Source organism: Polyodon spathula, chromosome 25 (genome assembly GCF_017654505.1).
Source record: "Polyodon spathula isolate WHYD16114869_AA chromosome 25, ASM1765450v1, whole genome shotgun sequence".
NCBI classification, from domain to species: domain Eukaryota; kingdom Metazoa; phylum Chordata; class Actinopteri; order Acipenseriformes; family Polyodontidae; genus Polyodon; species Polyodon spathula.
The window spans coordinates 3,113,951-3,129,077 of record NC_054558.1 but is presented as its reverse complement, the minus strand read 5'-3'; the positions used below and the strand labels follow the sequence as shown (position 1 = coordinate 3,129,077).

Genomic DNA, 15,127 nt, shown 5'->3' with positions numbered 1-15,127 from the left:
GTTTTTTTTTTTGTTTTTTTTTACAACAGGAATAGAATGCATGCATTTTCACTTGAATCTTTCTCTTAAACCTCAAATCTGTTACAATAACAAGGAAATGATGAAAGCCTGTACGAATTCATGACGACTGACAAACACAAAAAAAAAAAAGCACAAACTAGACCCTGTTGACAATACAAATGGGAATACTTGTTCTTCCAGGGAACCTTTTTTTAATTAAAACTGACATGCCAAGTGTCTTTTACAGTTAAAACTATATTCAAATCCAAACCGTTTTGCATGGGAAGCTTTCAAGGTGTCTTGAACACTGTTTTCCGCTCCATTTTAAGTCAGTCCTCTGAGTCCAATCAGTTCAGTTTAAGCTTCACATTAACATTGATTGCAGGGACTTGCGCACAGAGGCCATCTCTTGCTGTTGCTGCAGTAAAAAAACAAACATTAGCATTACTACACACTGGCAGGAATAGATTATAAAGATAAAGCTGAGGATTTGCAACTGATGTTAAGCTTCAACACTACGCCGAAATGAAAGAACTATCATTTGAAACCGTCGTTCAAACCACCCAGATGCATGCACAGACACACACACACTACAATTTATTTACTAGCATGATTTTTGTTTGACAAAAACAATTCTAAAACTAATACAAAACAACTTACAGCTGTTTCAAAGACCCTCATCTAAACCTCCAAAATACTCTTTTCTGGTTTGGTACAGTAATTTTATCAGGGGTGTTTTTTCATTCTAAAATGGTCCTAATGACGATTCGGAGTAAAATCCTCTGAGTTGAACAACAATGTATCGCAGTACTCACTGATGAATTGGGGGGGGGGATTAATAACTGTTTTACTTACAGTGTCCATCAAGATCTTCTTTTGTAAAAGAGCCATTTCCTTGCGTAGTTCATCTTGAATAGTAGAGTGCTGCGCAGAGTGGCTGCTCTCCAGTTCTTCCAAATTCTGCAGTAAAACAATGCTATAACCCTCAGCTAACTAAGCGGCCCAACGTTTTTAACAAATTCAAACGTATTACAAAAATGACGACATCAAATTGTGAGTGTCTTGATACAATCTTTTTTTTTTTTTTTTTTTGCTTCGTCTGTATGTCATCGGCACAAGAAAGTGATGGCTGTGTTCCCACTGGGTGCCAGCGCACCTCTGTTCACCAGGGAAAGGTGATGGGTAATCCAGAACACACACACACACACACACACCTTAACAAACTGGTCCATGAGCTGTTTCACAGTCTTCAGTCTCTGGCCCTGCACCACCCTCATCTGCTGAAACAGTTTCTGCTGCTGCCGGAACATGTTCTGAAGTAATAAACTAGATTACTTCACTGCAGACAACAGCAATGCTTTCTAGCTGTTCTGAACTAGGAAGCCCGGGTGAACAATAAATAGAAACCACAATCCCACAGAATATCACTTTACTCTTATGCACTGGTATTTTCAAATGCTACGCGAATGGGGACTTGAAATGCAGTTGTTTTTTTAAGGCCCTTAGGAAATTAAACACAATACTTACTCCTAGCTTGTCCTCTTGGTCTTTATACTTTTGGACGTCACTCTCCCACTGCTGAAAGACTGTTGTAAACTGCTTGCTGTAGTCACCAGTCAGTTTATTTCTACAGTTTGAAACACATCACAGCATTTGTACAAATATCACAGTACTAGAGCTAATGTTAGGTCGCATTTACAACCCATACTGATGCAGTGTCGACCTCCTCGTCATGTTTATAACAGACTTTGTTAACAAAATGGAGTTCATTTCAGAACAGCTTGGGTTTAGAAACACTAAGCGATGTAACAATGAACTGACAGAGGAAAGTCATCGGCTGGTTTCATAGATCCTGATGATCCCGATGAGCTTAAACTGGGGTCTGTGAAACCAGCCGGCAGGCTTCAAGAACAGAGGAAGCAGGAACTGGTCTTGCTTCTAGAATTAACTGACACATACTATTCAGTTCCAAACAGGTTTGTGGTGCGCATGCCTTCATAAACCTTCAACATGCATCTTACGCGGCAAATCGAATTTCACCTGTCATTTTGTTGTGCTTTCCAGATCTGCTCAATCTTCATGTTGCTTGTTTTTAAGGAGGATTTGGTATACACTTCCATGCGTTTTCTTTTGGCTGAAAGAGCTTTGTTTATATCAGCTGTGGGAGAGAAACACATCATTATATCTCTCTCTCTCTCTCTCTCTCTCTCTCTCTCTCTCTCTAATATATATATATATATATATATATATATATATATATATGCAGTATATTAATACATAATGGAAGTTTATTTTTGTATTATTATTATCATTGATGTCATACCTCCAAATCTCTCAAGCATGGTTGTCACATCTCCACTGTGAGTTAAAAACAAAAACAAAAACAGAAAAAGGCCATCATCAGTAATTGCTACTGCATGAATTATTTAGATCAATTAGATTCTGAAGTTTATTCTGTAAATGATAAATTTGTGACACCACACAGCGATTCCAACAAACCCTTTTTTACCCAGCAGTGATGTCATCTGTCTCTTCATCTGGTTCGATTATGGCTGGCCTCTTTCTTCCTCTCGGGGGCGCTGGATCTTATAAAATAAAGAATGATATATATATATATATATATAAATGTAAAGGGGGATGATGTCTTGAGCACTGCATTGGGTTTGACTGTGTGGTGTTCATTAGGGTGCTGTGCTAGCAATGCGGGGACGGGAAGTGTATTCTGCAAGCTTACCTCAGCCACACTGTTTATTTATTGGCAGCAAGCTGTATTAATAGATCAAGGCTGGTTTGAAATAAGCAGCCATGTGTATAATGTGCAGTGCCGGGTCCCTGCTGGTATTGCTGGTGCACAGTGGTGTGTATAATGTGCAGGGCCGGGTCCCTGCTGGTATTGCTGGTGCACAGTGGTGTGTATAATGTGCAGTGCCGGGTCCCTGCTGGTATTGCTGGTGCACAGTGGTGTGTATAATGTGCAGGGCCGGGTCCCTGCTGGTATTGCTGGTGCACAGTGGTGTGTATAATGTGCAGTGCCGGGTCCCTGCTGGTATTGCTGGTGCACAGTGGTGTGTATAATGTGCAGGGCCGGGTCCCTGCTGGTATTGCTGGTGCACAGTGGTGTGTATAATTGCCGGGTCCCTGCTGGTATTGCTGGTGCACAGTGGTGTGTATAATGTGCAGTGCCGGGTCCCTGCTGGTATTGCTGGTGCACAGTGGTGTGTATAATGTGCAGGGCCGGGTCCCTGCTGGTATTGCTGGTGCACAGTGGTGTGTATAATGTGCAGCGCCGGGTCCCTGCTGGTATTGCTGGTGCACAGTGGTGTGTATAATGTGCTGCCGGGTCCCTGCATTGCTGGTGCACGGTGGTGTGTATAATGTGCTGCCGGGTCCCTGCTGGTATTGCTGGTGCACAGTGGTGTGTATAATGTGCTGGTATTGCTGGTGCACAGTGGTGTGTATAATGTGCAGCGCCGGGTCCCTGCTGGTATTGCTGGTGCACAGTGGTGTGTATAATGTGCAGCGCCGGGTCCCTGCTGGTATTGCTGGTGCACAGTGGTGTGTATAATGTGCAGTGCCGGGTCCCTGCTGGTATTGCTGGTGCATGGCGGTGTGTATAATGTGCAGTGCCGGGTCCCTGCTGGTATTGCTGGTGCACAGTGGTGTGTATAATGTGCATTGCCGGGCCTGCTGGTCTGGTGCCTGCTGGTATTGCTGGTGCACAGTGGTGTGTATAATGTGCATTGCCGGGTCCCTGCTGGTATTGCTGGTGCACAGTGGTGTGTATAATGTGCATTGCCGGGTCCCTGCTGGTATTGCTGGTGCACAGTGGTGTGTATAATGTGCATTGCCGGGTCCCTGCTGGTATTGCTGGTGCACAGTGGTGTGTATAATGTGCATTGCCGGGTCCCTGCTGGTATTGCTGGTGCACAGTGGTGTGTATAATGTGCATTGCCGGGTCCCTGCTGGTATTGCTGGTGCACAGTGGTGTGTATAATGTGCATTGCCGGGTCCCTGCTGGTATTGCTGGTGCACAGTGGTGTGTATAATGTGCAGTGCCGGGTCCCTGCTGGTATTGCTGGTGCACAGTGGTGTGTATAATGTGCAGTGCCGGGTCCCTGCTGGTATTGCTGGTGCACAGTGGTGTGTATAATGTGCAGTGCCGGGTCCCTGCTGGTATTGCTGGTGCACAGTGGTGTGTATAATGTGCAGGGCCGGGTCCCTGCTGGTATTGCTGGTGCACAGTGGTGTGTATAATGTGCAGTGCCGGGTCCCTGCTGGTATTGCTGGTGCACAGTGGTGTGTATAATGTGCAGTGCCGGGTCCCTGCTGGTATTGCTGGTGCACAGTGGTGTGTATAATGTGCAGTGCCGGGTCCCTGCTGGTATTGCTGGTGCACAGTGGTGTGTATAATGTGCATTGCCGGGTCCCTGCTGGTATTGCTGGTGCACAGTGGTGTGTATAATGTGCATTGCCGGGTCCCTGCTGGTATTGCTGGTGCACAGTGGTGTGTATAATGTGCATTGCCGGGTCCCTGCTGGTATTGCTGGTGCACAGTGGTGTGTATAATGTGCATTGCCGGGTCCCTGCTGGTATTGCTGGTGCACAGTGGTGTGTATAATGTGCATTGCCGGGTCCCTGCTGGTATTGCTGGTGCACGGTGGTGTGTATAATGTGCGGTGCCGGGTCCCTGCTGGTATTGCTGGTGCACAGTGGTGTGTATAATGTGCATTGCCGGGTCCCTGCTGGTATTGCTGGTGCACAGTGGTGTGTATAATGTGCATTGCCGGGTCCCTGCTGGTATTGCTGGTGCACAGTGGTGTGTATAATGTGCATTGCCGGGTCCCTGCTGGTATTGCTGGTGCACAGTGGTGTGTATAATGTGCAGTGCCGGGTCCCTGCTGGTATTGCTGGTGCACAGTGGTGTGTATAATGTGCATTGCCGGGTCCCTGCTGGTATTGCTGGTGCACAGTGGTGTGTATAATGTGCAGTGCCGGGTCCCTGCTGGTATTGCTGGTGCACAGTGGTGTGTATAATGTGCATTGCCGGGTCCCTGCTGGTATTGCTGGTGCACAGTGGTGTGTATAATGTGCATTGCCGGGTCCCTGCTGGTATTGCTGGTGCACGGTGGTGTGTATAATGTGCATTGCCGGGTCCCTGCTGGTATTGCTGGTGCACAGTGGTGTGTATAATGTGCAGTGCCGGGTCCCTGCTGGTATTGCTGGTGCACAGTGGTGTGTATAATGTGCATTGCCGGGTCCCTGCTGGTATTGCTGGTGCATGGCGGTGTGTATAATGTGCATTGCCGGGTCCCTGCTGGTATTGCTGGTGCACGGTGGTGTGAATGCAGCGTGTTTTAAAGCATGGCAGACACAAAGTGCAAATCTGACAGCTGTGGTTTAGATCTGAACAGATCTTTCTTTTAACTAAGAAATGTCAAACCATGAAACTAAGAAATGTCATTTTTTTTTAATAGCTGTACCTTCTTGGAAACTTGGCTCGGTTTTTTTGGCGTGGTCCTCGCCGGTGCAGAAAGCGAATCGACAGCCCGCTGCGCTGCACCCTCCAGCTCCCGATTTCAACCGGAGGTTTTTAGCGCCTTCGCTCCTATTCTTGGACGGGTTTTGTGACATCTTAAAGACAATAAAACCCCCCAAAATAACATTTAATATTTAAATTATGGTTACTGTCGTTATTTAGTATGTGTATTTATACGTTTTAAAGGGTCGGTTGGTTTGACGCGCGTCTCATTTCGCTCGTCGGTGTGAAGACTCTCTCGAGGCTGCAGGCCCAGCTCGCGCTCCTTCCCGCGCTCGGGCTGCAGCGCCGCGAGGCCGCTCCTTCGCAATCTCGAGGGGAAAGATTCCAAAGATTTTGCTCCGGTGCAAAGTTAAACAGCGCTTTGCTTTTTTTTTTTTTTTAAATATTTATTGTGTTTTGCATTCCTAATATTTATCAAAAGCAATACTGTATGCAACCGAGTAGGTTGTTTAAACATCAGTGTAACTAAAACCCTTTCTATGCCGTTCCTTTATTTATTTATTTATTTCATGGGCATGCTTGCGCAATGCAAGGTCCTGCAGATTTTAAAATGCATGCACTGCCCAGCAGTTGGCGTGCTTTCACCTAACAGGCGTGAGTTGTGCTAATCCCTGACGCCTGTCTTGACTCCGGCTGCTGGTTTATCGTTGGTCTCCGGAGAGCCCTGCGATCCTTCTCGGGTCACAAGACCGCCGCTTCGGCTTCCACACAGTGTGATGTCTGTTGCATGATGATAAACTGCCGGTTCCCAAATTCACTTTCTACCCGTTAACTTTACCCAATCGTACATTACTTTTTTACATTGCAATAGTTTCAAAATACTGTAACGATATGACACGACCGGCTTTGCAGAAAGCAAGATTATAATAATAATAATAATAATAATAATAATAATAATAATAATAATAACAATGTACAATCCTGGAAACTGACACCTCTTCGACCGTCACAGGTAATGTAAACAACACGCTGGTAAGTCCATCGGAGCCTCTAATCGAGCTCCAGGTGAGACAGTTGCCTTGTTTATTCTTACAGGTAAGTAATACGAGAATAGTCTGTCGATAAATCTACAATCTCCGCCTTTACAGCAGTGATTATAAACGGGAAGTGTACTTCTGTGGGGCGCAAGAGTTGAGATATACACACAGTGTAGACTTGTATGCATTATTTATTTATATATATATATATATATATATATATATATATATATATATATATATAAAGGTAGTTGATAACCTGGAAACTCACTCTGTTAATTATTTGCTACCCCCCCCCCCCCCCCCCCCCCCCCCCCCCGAAGTTGCTGGCCCCCCCCCCCCCACCCCCCCCCCCTGATAACAGTGTGTGAATGTGACCTGTGAACAATGCTTTCCTGCAGAACATGTGTGCGTGGGCGTGGAGTCCGGAATCAGCCTTGAAAAAAAAGCAGAAACGAAACCAGTATCGGGTCTTTTCGTCAAATTGAGTAACAAGGAAATAATTTCTCAAGCCGGGCAGTGGAGAGGTGTTGTCACGGGAGATAACGCGGGCTTAGGCTGTGTGTGACAGAGAGAGAGAGACTGTGATTGTTGGAGGACAGATTCTCGCACTTTTGCACGATCAAGCTTTCTGTGAAATAAAACTCGAAAGTTGCGTCCTGAAGTGTTGTTCTTTGCTCTCTTGCAGTTCGCTGTTTGTGGACAGGTGGGCGGTTAGCAAGCTGTGTTGCTTCCTCCCCGACCCGGAGTGGACGTCAGGACGGGACCCGGGCGGCGTTGCGCTGTGTTGTGCAGTTTAACCGCTCCACCCCGGGCAGAAAGCAAGCCCCCTGCGGATATGTGGTGGTTTCAGCAGGGTCTCTGTTTCTTACCCGCCGCTACTGTGGTGTGGGCTTCCGCGACGTTCATTTTTTCTTACATCACCGCCGTGGTCCTGCGTCACGTCGACCCCCTGGTGCCCTACATAAGGTGCGTTTGATTTTAATTTTGCTGACAGAGATGGATATGTGGGTTACTTGGTGATGCGGTATCAGTTTGCTCTGGGAAGTGCTTGCAGGAGACTCTATTTAGATGTTTCAATAGCCCTACAATGCAGATTTATCCACACGCACAAAAAAAATTCAAAACATTTCCCCCCTTTGTTCCCTGTGTGTGTGTGTTTAGTTTTGCTTTCCCTTCTGCCCCGAGCTTGTCTCCAGCGCAGACAGACAGTCAGTCAGCCAGTCTGTATCCTGTCAGGAGGGATATTGTGGTCTTGCTGTTGAGAGCAGACGGGTTCAGTGAGAATCACATTGCCCTGCTTTGAACTGTACAGCTGTGTTGTGGTTGCCCTGGGTTGCATGTGGAAATTTGAAAGTGTCTGTGCCAAATAACAACAAAAAATAATATGATGTCTGAGGTGGAACTCTCGTTCTGCATCTTAACCCTCCCCCAGCACTCACAAGATGACGTCAGGCAAGGAAGACCCCCCACTGCGTAGCAGCTTGCTCCATTCCTGGTTTTACTATGTTTAATATGACACACCGAAACTTGTTAGCTGTACACACAGAGGCTGATCAGGTCTGCCGTGCCTGAAGAGGTCATTTGCACAGCCGGTTCTGCTTTATTTGCTGCACATAATAAAAACCAAGTTTGACCTGGTTTTCACCAGCGCTCGGTGTCCGAGTGGAAACAAGCCAGATTCTTTTTAAAAACCTGAAAGAAAAAACTCAGACTTTGCAATGGAGCCGAAGCGCCGTGCAGCTGGCTGTGTGCAGCGGTGTGAAAGTCAGGCAGTCCGGTGACTGCTGCAGTGCGTCAGTAACAGAGCTGCTGTTGCACCCAGCGTCGCCCACCAGACCATGAAGCTTCCTCTCACTGTCGCTGATATAGCTCTGGAAAGGCAGTGCCCTTGGTGTCTGAGTAGCACTTAGAAAGCTGCTTCTTTTCCTTGGCTTCACGTCTGTGTTGGGATTAGCATCTAAATCCACTGTGTTATCAGAGGGTTTGTTCATAAAATGCATGTGTTTTGTATTGTAACGTGCTGGTCTCCACAGAGAGGTCATTCAGCAAAGGCTTGATACTGTGGAGGGCGGTCTCAAGACCAGTCCTAGGGTCAATTCTAATTGCAAGTCGGTTTTTCTGACTATCTGGGATAAAACTCTGTGATTGTTATGAATGCATTATTTAACCCATTTATGTATGTTTTTTTATTGCAGTACTCAAATTGACCACCAGGTGGGACCAGATCAGTTTTTAAAGGGTTGTAGTTGAAGACAATCTTCTTAATAGCTCACATTTTTTAACTCGCTGAAGGTGCATTTAGTTAGCGGTCGTCCTGGAAACCCAAACTGCAGGTCTATTTTCTTTTAAAAGTGCAGAAGGGGTGTTAACAAACCAGCTGTGTAGCACCGACCCTGATCACACTGTGTGTGTGTGTGTGTGTGTGTGTGTGTGTGCTGTTCTCTTTGCAGTGACACTGGTGCCATGCCTCCGGAGAGATGTGTGTTCGGGATCATGCTCAACATCTCATCTTTTTTAGGTACTCCACTTCTTATGATTATGATAAATGATGGTGAATTGGAAACCCTTTCTATCCGAGCCCCTGATGATAATATATTTGGACACCCTGGAGGCCAGACTGTACATCTCAAGTACAATACTGTATCGAATTGAGCCAGCAGTGCCAATAATAAGACTTCCTAGATGGGGTTACATTGTCACGTCCAGCTGGGTGTAGTGTGTTTTTTTTTATAACTCCTCCTTCGTGCTCCTCTCAGTTAGGACTGCTGTACGGTTGCAGGTCTTGTATAACTCTTGGTCCCCCCCCTCCTCCTGCCCCCCCAGGTGTTGCCACTGTGTATGTCCGGTACAAGCAGGTGATGGCGCTGAATCCTGACAAGCCACGCCTTCTCAAGCTCAACACGGCCGGCCTGGTGCTGGGCTTGATCAGCTCCTTTGGACTCTGCATCGTCGCCAACTTCCAGGTGAGTCCCGAATTGGAGACGGGACAGGACCCCCGCCCCGGGGAGAGCCCGGGAGTCGGAGTGGTGAAGCGGAGAGCCGGTGGGAGAGGAGGCCACCGCAGCCCTGTTGTGCCGTTCCATTGCAGGGTCTCATAGGTGTGGCTGCATGGGTAACAGCTGCTTTCATAAAAACATGATGGTCAATCTTGGAACTACCTTACAATGGGCTAGTTTGCCAGTTCTGTCACTTCTAGCCACTGATGCTCTGGTTACTAAAGGAACGGTGAGGTAGTGCAAGATCAGTGGTGATCATGGTCTGGGATAGTAGCTTTAAAGGTAGCAATAGGTAGTCCAAGATTATTGTGAATCGGGTGAAATCTTGTGCTCTGGGACCTGGTTTCATTGGTTCAATTTTCAGATTAAGGGCCATGGTTTGAACAAAGACCCGGACTGGAATCACCTACGCTGGCTACCTGGCCAGGGGTGGAAATAAGACTCTTCTTGCATAGCAGTTTCACCCATTCCAGGTTTTGCTATGAGTTTGACACAGCGGTAGGTACAGGTAACAAGCTCAGGTGTTTCTTACTAAACCTAATAAAACCAGGACTAGATCAGACGGCTATGCAATGGGACTCTTCTTCCCATCCCTGGATTCGGCGCTGTGGTTGCTGGTTCCTGAAACCCAGCCCTGTGTTCTGTCTGTTTCAGAAAAACACCATGATTTCCATGCACTTGGTGGGGGCCATCCTGACGTTCGGGATCGGAACGCTTTACATCCTGTTCCAGACCATCATATCCCACAAGATGCAGCCCCACATCCACGGCATGGGCGTCTTCTGGGTGCGGCTCTGCCTGGGGCTCTGGTGTTTAGCCAGCATAGTGACTAGTATCCTTCCAGCACTCGTCAACCTCACAGCACTGCTGGGGCCTGTTTCTGAAGCCACTGCAGGCTTATTGTCTACCCCGAAGAGATGATTGGCCTCTAATCTGACACAGAGGAATGTGTGTGTACCTGTGTGTGTGTGTGTGTGTGTGTGTGTGTGTGTGTGTGCGTCCTGGCTTCAGTTTTCTTTAATGTCTTCCACTCTCAGTGTTCGTCTCCTCTGTGATCATGTACAGCAGCCTGCCCGGAGTTGACTTGGCCAAGAAACTGCACTGGAACCCAGAAGACACAGTGAGCAGGACTGGGCACCCTCGGGGAGAGCCCGCTGTCCCACACTTTATATACATTTAACATGCTCAGCTGAAACCCAGAGGCATAGAGAACACACAGCTGCAACACAGCTGTTTACAGTCTGCGCGATTGTTTCAGTGCGCCTGTACAAGCAGTTATTAACTCTTTCAACACTGCAAAGCTGTCTATAGATAAATCCACAGCGCGCTGCACACCGCTAGTCTAGTCTGAGTAAAGTGCTAAGTCGCTGGTGTGTGTTCTTACCAGTAGTGCAAGCTTCATTTATTTTCGCATTGTGAGGCAGTTTTTTGTTCTGTATTGAACGGAGGTATTGGCTTGGGTGCAGGGTTACTGTTTTAAATGAGACGCCTGCCTGCCTGCAAGCCGTGTACCACCCTTGTTAAAGACGCTGCCGCCCTCTGCTTGTCTCCGCAGGGCTATGCTGCTCACATCGTCAGCACGATCTCAGAATGGTCGCTGGCTTTCTCCTTCCTCAGCTTCTTCCTCACGTACATACAGGACTTCCAGGTAGGAGTCACATGGTTTTTCATTGGGGTAGATCTGTGAGGGACGTCCCAGTGAGTCAGGCATCCTGGGAGGTGTTGTGTGTTCCACAGAGTGTGACGATCCTCGATCACACCATGATCAGGGTCCGCTCGTCTTTGCTTTTAAGACATTTTCACACCTGAAGGAGTTGTGCTGAGTTACCGGACACCGTAGAGGTGAGATCCAATAGAATACAATGCAGTTTGCTTTTGTGCAGCGTTCTTCATGCAGAGCATCCCAGAGCGCTTCACAATAAAAACTCCAAAAAGCCACTGGCAGGTCAATCCAGCTCACAAATTAGCGAACGCAAACAAATATGGCAAACAAATCCTCGCCCCTCCTGATTTCAGACGATTTCTAGAACACACCAGAAGCTGAGCTGATCTCGGGGTGCGGCTAGACGCAGAGGGAGACGATTAATGGCTCTGTGACCGCTTTGTTCCGTTGCAGAAGATCACGCTGCGCGCCGAGGCCACCCTGCAGAGCCGGCACCTCTTCAACGGGCCGCAGTTCAACGTGAACGTGCGCAGCGGAGAGACCACGCCGCTGCTCACCGGCTCCATCTGAGCAGGGACTCTCTCTCGCACGGGGACAGCAAGCACGGGCTCCGGATCCAGAGGAGGAGGCTTGTCAAGGGCTGAAGCTTGATGCTTCTGTATCCGTGCTCAAGGATAAGGGGAGCGGGGTCACTTGGAAGCAAACGTCATCAAAGTCTAACCAGTGTGCACGCTGATCCTGAGACCTGACTATTTATTTGTGTATTCATTTTTAAACACTGATAGGAGTCCGGGCGGTCAGCCTCGCTTTCCACCAGAAACGGTTAAAAAGCTTATGAGAACAGAAAGAAAGTGCGAGGCACAGTAGAAGTGAAAGCTGAGGTGCATCGCTCGCTGCAGGCCCCGCACAGCAGTGGCAGGGAATACTGGTTGCGCTGCACAGAGTCTGATCAGCTGCCGAAGTGCGGCCAGATTACCGAACAATTTCCTAACTTGCTCTCCTGTCTTCTCTTTCATGGCTCCGATAGGATTTTTCCTAACCTGGTATTACAGAACCACTCCCTAAATCAGCAGTGCCTCCAGTTTCCTAAATGTCTCCCCCTATCCTAACCTTAGTTAGGAAATCCTATCTAGCGACACTCTGATCCCTAAACGACTGATCGGGTCTGAGTAGAGCAGGTTACAGCTCGAGCTGCAGGGAACTGTCACCAGAATTGACATGTTTTTAAATGATGCCGTCTAATCTTCTAATCTCTCACAGGCTAAAGTAAAGCTAACAGTACTGTGTCCATGCCTCCGCTGTGAAAGTGTGTACAGTAATATCATTTTGTACATTAGAGTCCAAACTTGTATTTGGGTTACGTTACATAGAGGAGCCGCTGGGTAAAGATCTACAGGGCGTCTCACTGTGTAAAACAATAACACGACCCAGAATACTGCATATCTTATTACTCAGTAAAGTTTCAGATATCAATTATTATAATCACTGACTGTAACTTGTGAGAGCGTCAGACTCCATAAGGAACCGCCGCCTCGGGAGATGGGGCTAGATCCGGACGTTACATGTAGCCCAAATATACGAATGGATCATTGTGGTTCACTATAGAATATTCTATAAGAAGACCTAAATCTCCAGCAATATTTGTGCAATACAAAACCGAAAATCTAAAGCACAACAAACAACTAAATGTGCAGTTTTTGTGTTTTTTTTTTTTGGTTTTTTTGCATGGTTTGTTCAGATCTTGCTAGGATGCTTCTGTAATATGGCCCCTGGTTCTTAACTTGATCCGCTCCCCTCTCCCTCTCTCCTGCCTCGCCCAGCACAGCACGCACGGACCTGCTCCAATTAAATGGAAGCGATTTCCAAGAAGTAAGCTTCTGCTGCAGCAACATGGCTTCAGGCTGTAATCTTAGATATTTTCCTTTTATTAAAAACACTCAAACTATGCTATTTTTTTTTTCCCCGCCTCTCTTGGCTACGGAGACAGTAGGAGGATCTGGCACGGCCCTAAAGAGCTTATTTATGCTTTTCTAAAAGACAGCCTGTGAGGGCCTGGTCCTGTAATGGGAGCACACTCCAAAGAGTGTTTGGGGATCGGAGTTAACCCCTTTGCTCCTGGAATCTTTCTACTGCCGTCAGAGACTGTCCCAGGCTGCCTCAGGAATGAATCACCTGCAAATCAACGCTGCACTGCCCTGGCCTTAACAAATTCCTGATTGACAGACAGAGCTACAGTGGGTGCAGGAAAGTTGTCTTTTTTTACATTGCACTGAAAGAAAAGATACAGTATTCATGATTTTTTTTTTTTTCATCCATTATGTGCTCAGGAATGTATTAAAAGGGTTGGATGCTCCATATTGGACTGGAATATGAATACTGTATTGTGACTGCAGCATAGAGCAAATAACGAATTGTAAAGCTGTATATACACGTACTGAGGTATGCAGGAAATTAAGAATGACACTCGTTTCAACATCGCTGCAGCCACACTTATAATTCATGATTGCATATTCCCCCCCAGTTCAGGGAAGTAGAAAAGGAGCCTTTAAATAAACAGCTGTGATCACCGTGCCCATCATTACGATTGCATAGACGCTGCAGAGACAAGCCCCTCGAAGCCACGGTGCATTCTGGAATTGCTGCAGAAGAAGGGCAAAACATGCTTGAAAAGAGAAATAGTGCCCACTATAAGATGTAGAAATGTGTAGAACATAATGAGGGAGGTTTCTGCATTTGACTGTATTTTAAAGTTTACTATGCAACCACACTGAACTAATAAAAGGTGTTTGGTACAAAGGTTTTGCGGTCCTTCCAAACTGCAATACTGGAATAAAAATGCTCCCTTTAACCATTGCACTGTATTTTGTATTTCAGTATGTTTTTCTGACTAAAAACAAAAGCGAGCATTACTACACCTATGCCTTTCAAAATAATTTGTATTAAATTTTGATTAAAAACAAACATGGGGTTGTTTTTCATTGAATACAATGATCATCCCTGCCCAGACCAAACAAGAGGTCCTTTCTTGCCAGTAAACCGCTAAGCTTAAATGATCTGCTGTCCAGTACAGGGGTGGAATTAAAGGTCCAGGGACAATGGAACCAGAGTATCAAAACATCAGCCACCACTCTTGCTAAAACGTGGGGCTGTGGTGGTGTTGAGAAGCAGGAGCTAGGGGCTGTGGTCTGTAAAAGCGTCAGGGTTTTGTGTTTCTGCCTCCCACGTGAAACCCTGCAAAGCTGCAGCGAGCGAGTCTCAGATTGAACTTTTACTGAAGGCTTGATCTGCTGCAGGACCGGAAGAGAGGCTTGCTGGATCCCAGCCTCGTTCAGTGGAGTGCTTCACTCTGGTGTAGAAGAGAGGCTTGCTGGATCCCAGCCTCGTTCAGTGGAGTGCTTCACTCTGGTGTAGAAGAGAGGCTTGCTGGATCCCAGCCTCGTTCAGTGGAGTGCTTCACTCTGGTGTAGAAGAGAGACTTGCTGGATCCCAGCCTCGTTCAGTGGAGTGCTTCACTCTGGTGTAGAAGAGAGGCTTGCTGGATCCCAGCCTTGTTCAGTGGGGTGCTTCACTCTGGTGTAGAAGAGAGGCTTGCTGGATCCCAGCCACATTCAGTGGAGCGCTTCACTCAGTGGTATAGAAGCCTGGCCAGGTGGCATTCAAAAGAAAAAAGCTTTCAAATCCTTAGCGGACAGTGTCACACATTAAACATGTTTCTGTGCAAGTGCTGGGCTGGAATCAGACTTGTGTTTCTAAAGCATTGGTAAGCTGGTTAGTGCACCAGGCAGGAAACTGAATATCTGTACAGGCCAGCAGTGTCATCTATCCATCACCTTATCTTGAAGCAGTGTGGGAGAACAAGGGAGTTCATGACAGCAGTGCAGTCGCTCCGGAATGACCTACAAACAGCGCAGCTGCCCTTCCATTCACACAAACCACAGGCAGTCAGTTA

General features: G+C 47.0%; 2 protein-coding genes across 4 annotated transcripts; one reads left to right on the top strand and one right to left on the bottom strand.

Moving 5' to 3' along the window:
- Positions 1–32: 32 nt before the first annotated feature.
- LOC121299558 (synaptonemal complex protein 3-like) lies at positions 33–5,918 on the bottom strand. Of its 2 annotated transcripts, XM_041227345.1 has the most exons (8): positions 5,481–5,918; positions 2,510–2,585; positions 2,324–2,358; positions 2,041–2,158; positions 1,528–1,627; positions 1,215–1,313; positions 856–960; positions 33–418 (listed from the first exon to the last, which is right to left on the bottom strand). In XM_041227345.1, the coding sequence occupies exons 1-8, from the start codon at positions 5,629–5,631 to the stop codon at positions 365–367; spliced, it is 738 nt and encodes a 245-aa protein (XP_041083279.1). In that variant the 5' UTR covers positions 5,632–5,918; the 3' UTR covers positions 33–364. The 2 variants fall into 2 exon arrangements, with proteins under 2 accessions (XP_041083279.1, XP_041083278.1); XM_041227344.1 differs by lacking the exon at positions 33–418 and having other exon boundaries at positions 740–960.
- Positions 5,919–6,436: 518 nt separating this feature from the next.
- Positions 6,437–14,840, top strand: LOC121299557 (DNA damage-regulated autophagy modulator protein 2-like). Of its 2 annotated transcripts, XM_041227342.1 has the most exons (8): positions 6,437–6,491; positions 7,205–7,485; positions 8,970–9,037; positions 9,343–9,482; positions 10,170–10,347; positions 10,553–10,635; positions 11,071–11,163; positions 11,632–14,840. In XM_041227342.1, the coding sequence occupies exons 2-8, from the start codon at positions 7,355–7,357 to the stop codon at positions 11,746–11,748; spliced, it is 810 nt and encodes a 269-aa protein (XP_041083276.1). In that variant the 5' UTR covers positions 6,437–6,491; positions 7,205–7,354; the 3' UTR covers positions 11,749–14,840. The 2 variants fall into 2 exon arrangements, with proteins under 2 accessions (XP_041083276.1, XP_041083277.1); XM_041227343.1 differs by lacking the exons at positions 6,437–6,491; positions 8,970–9,037 and having other exon boundaries at positions 7,403–7,485.
- Positions 14,841–15,127: the final 287 nt, after the last annotated feature.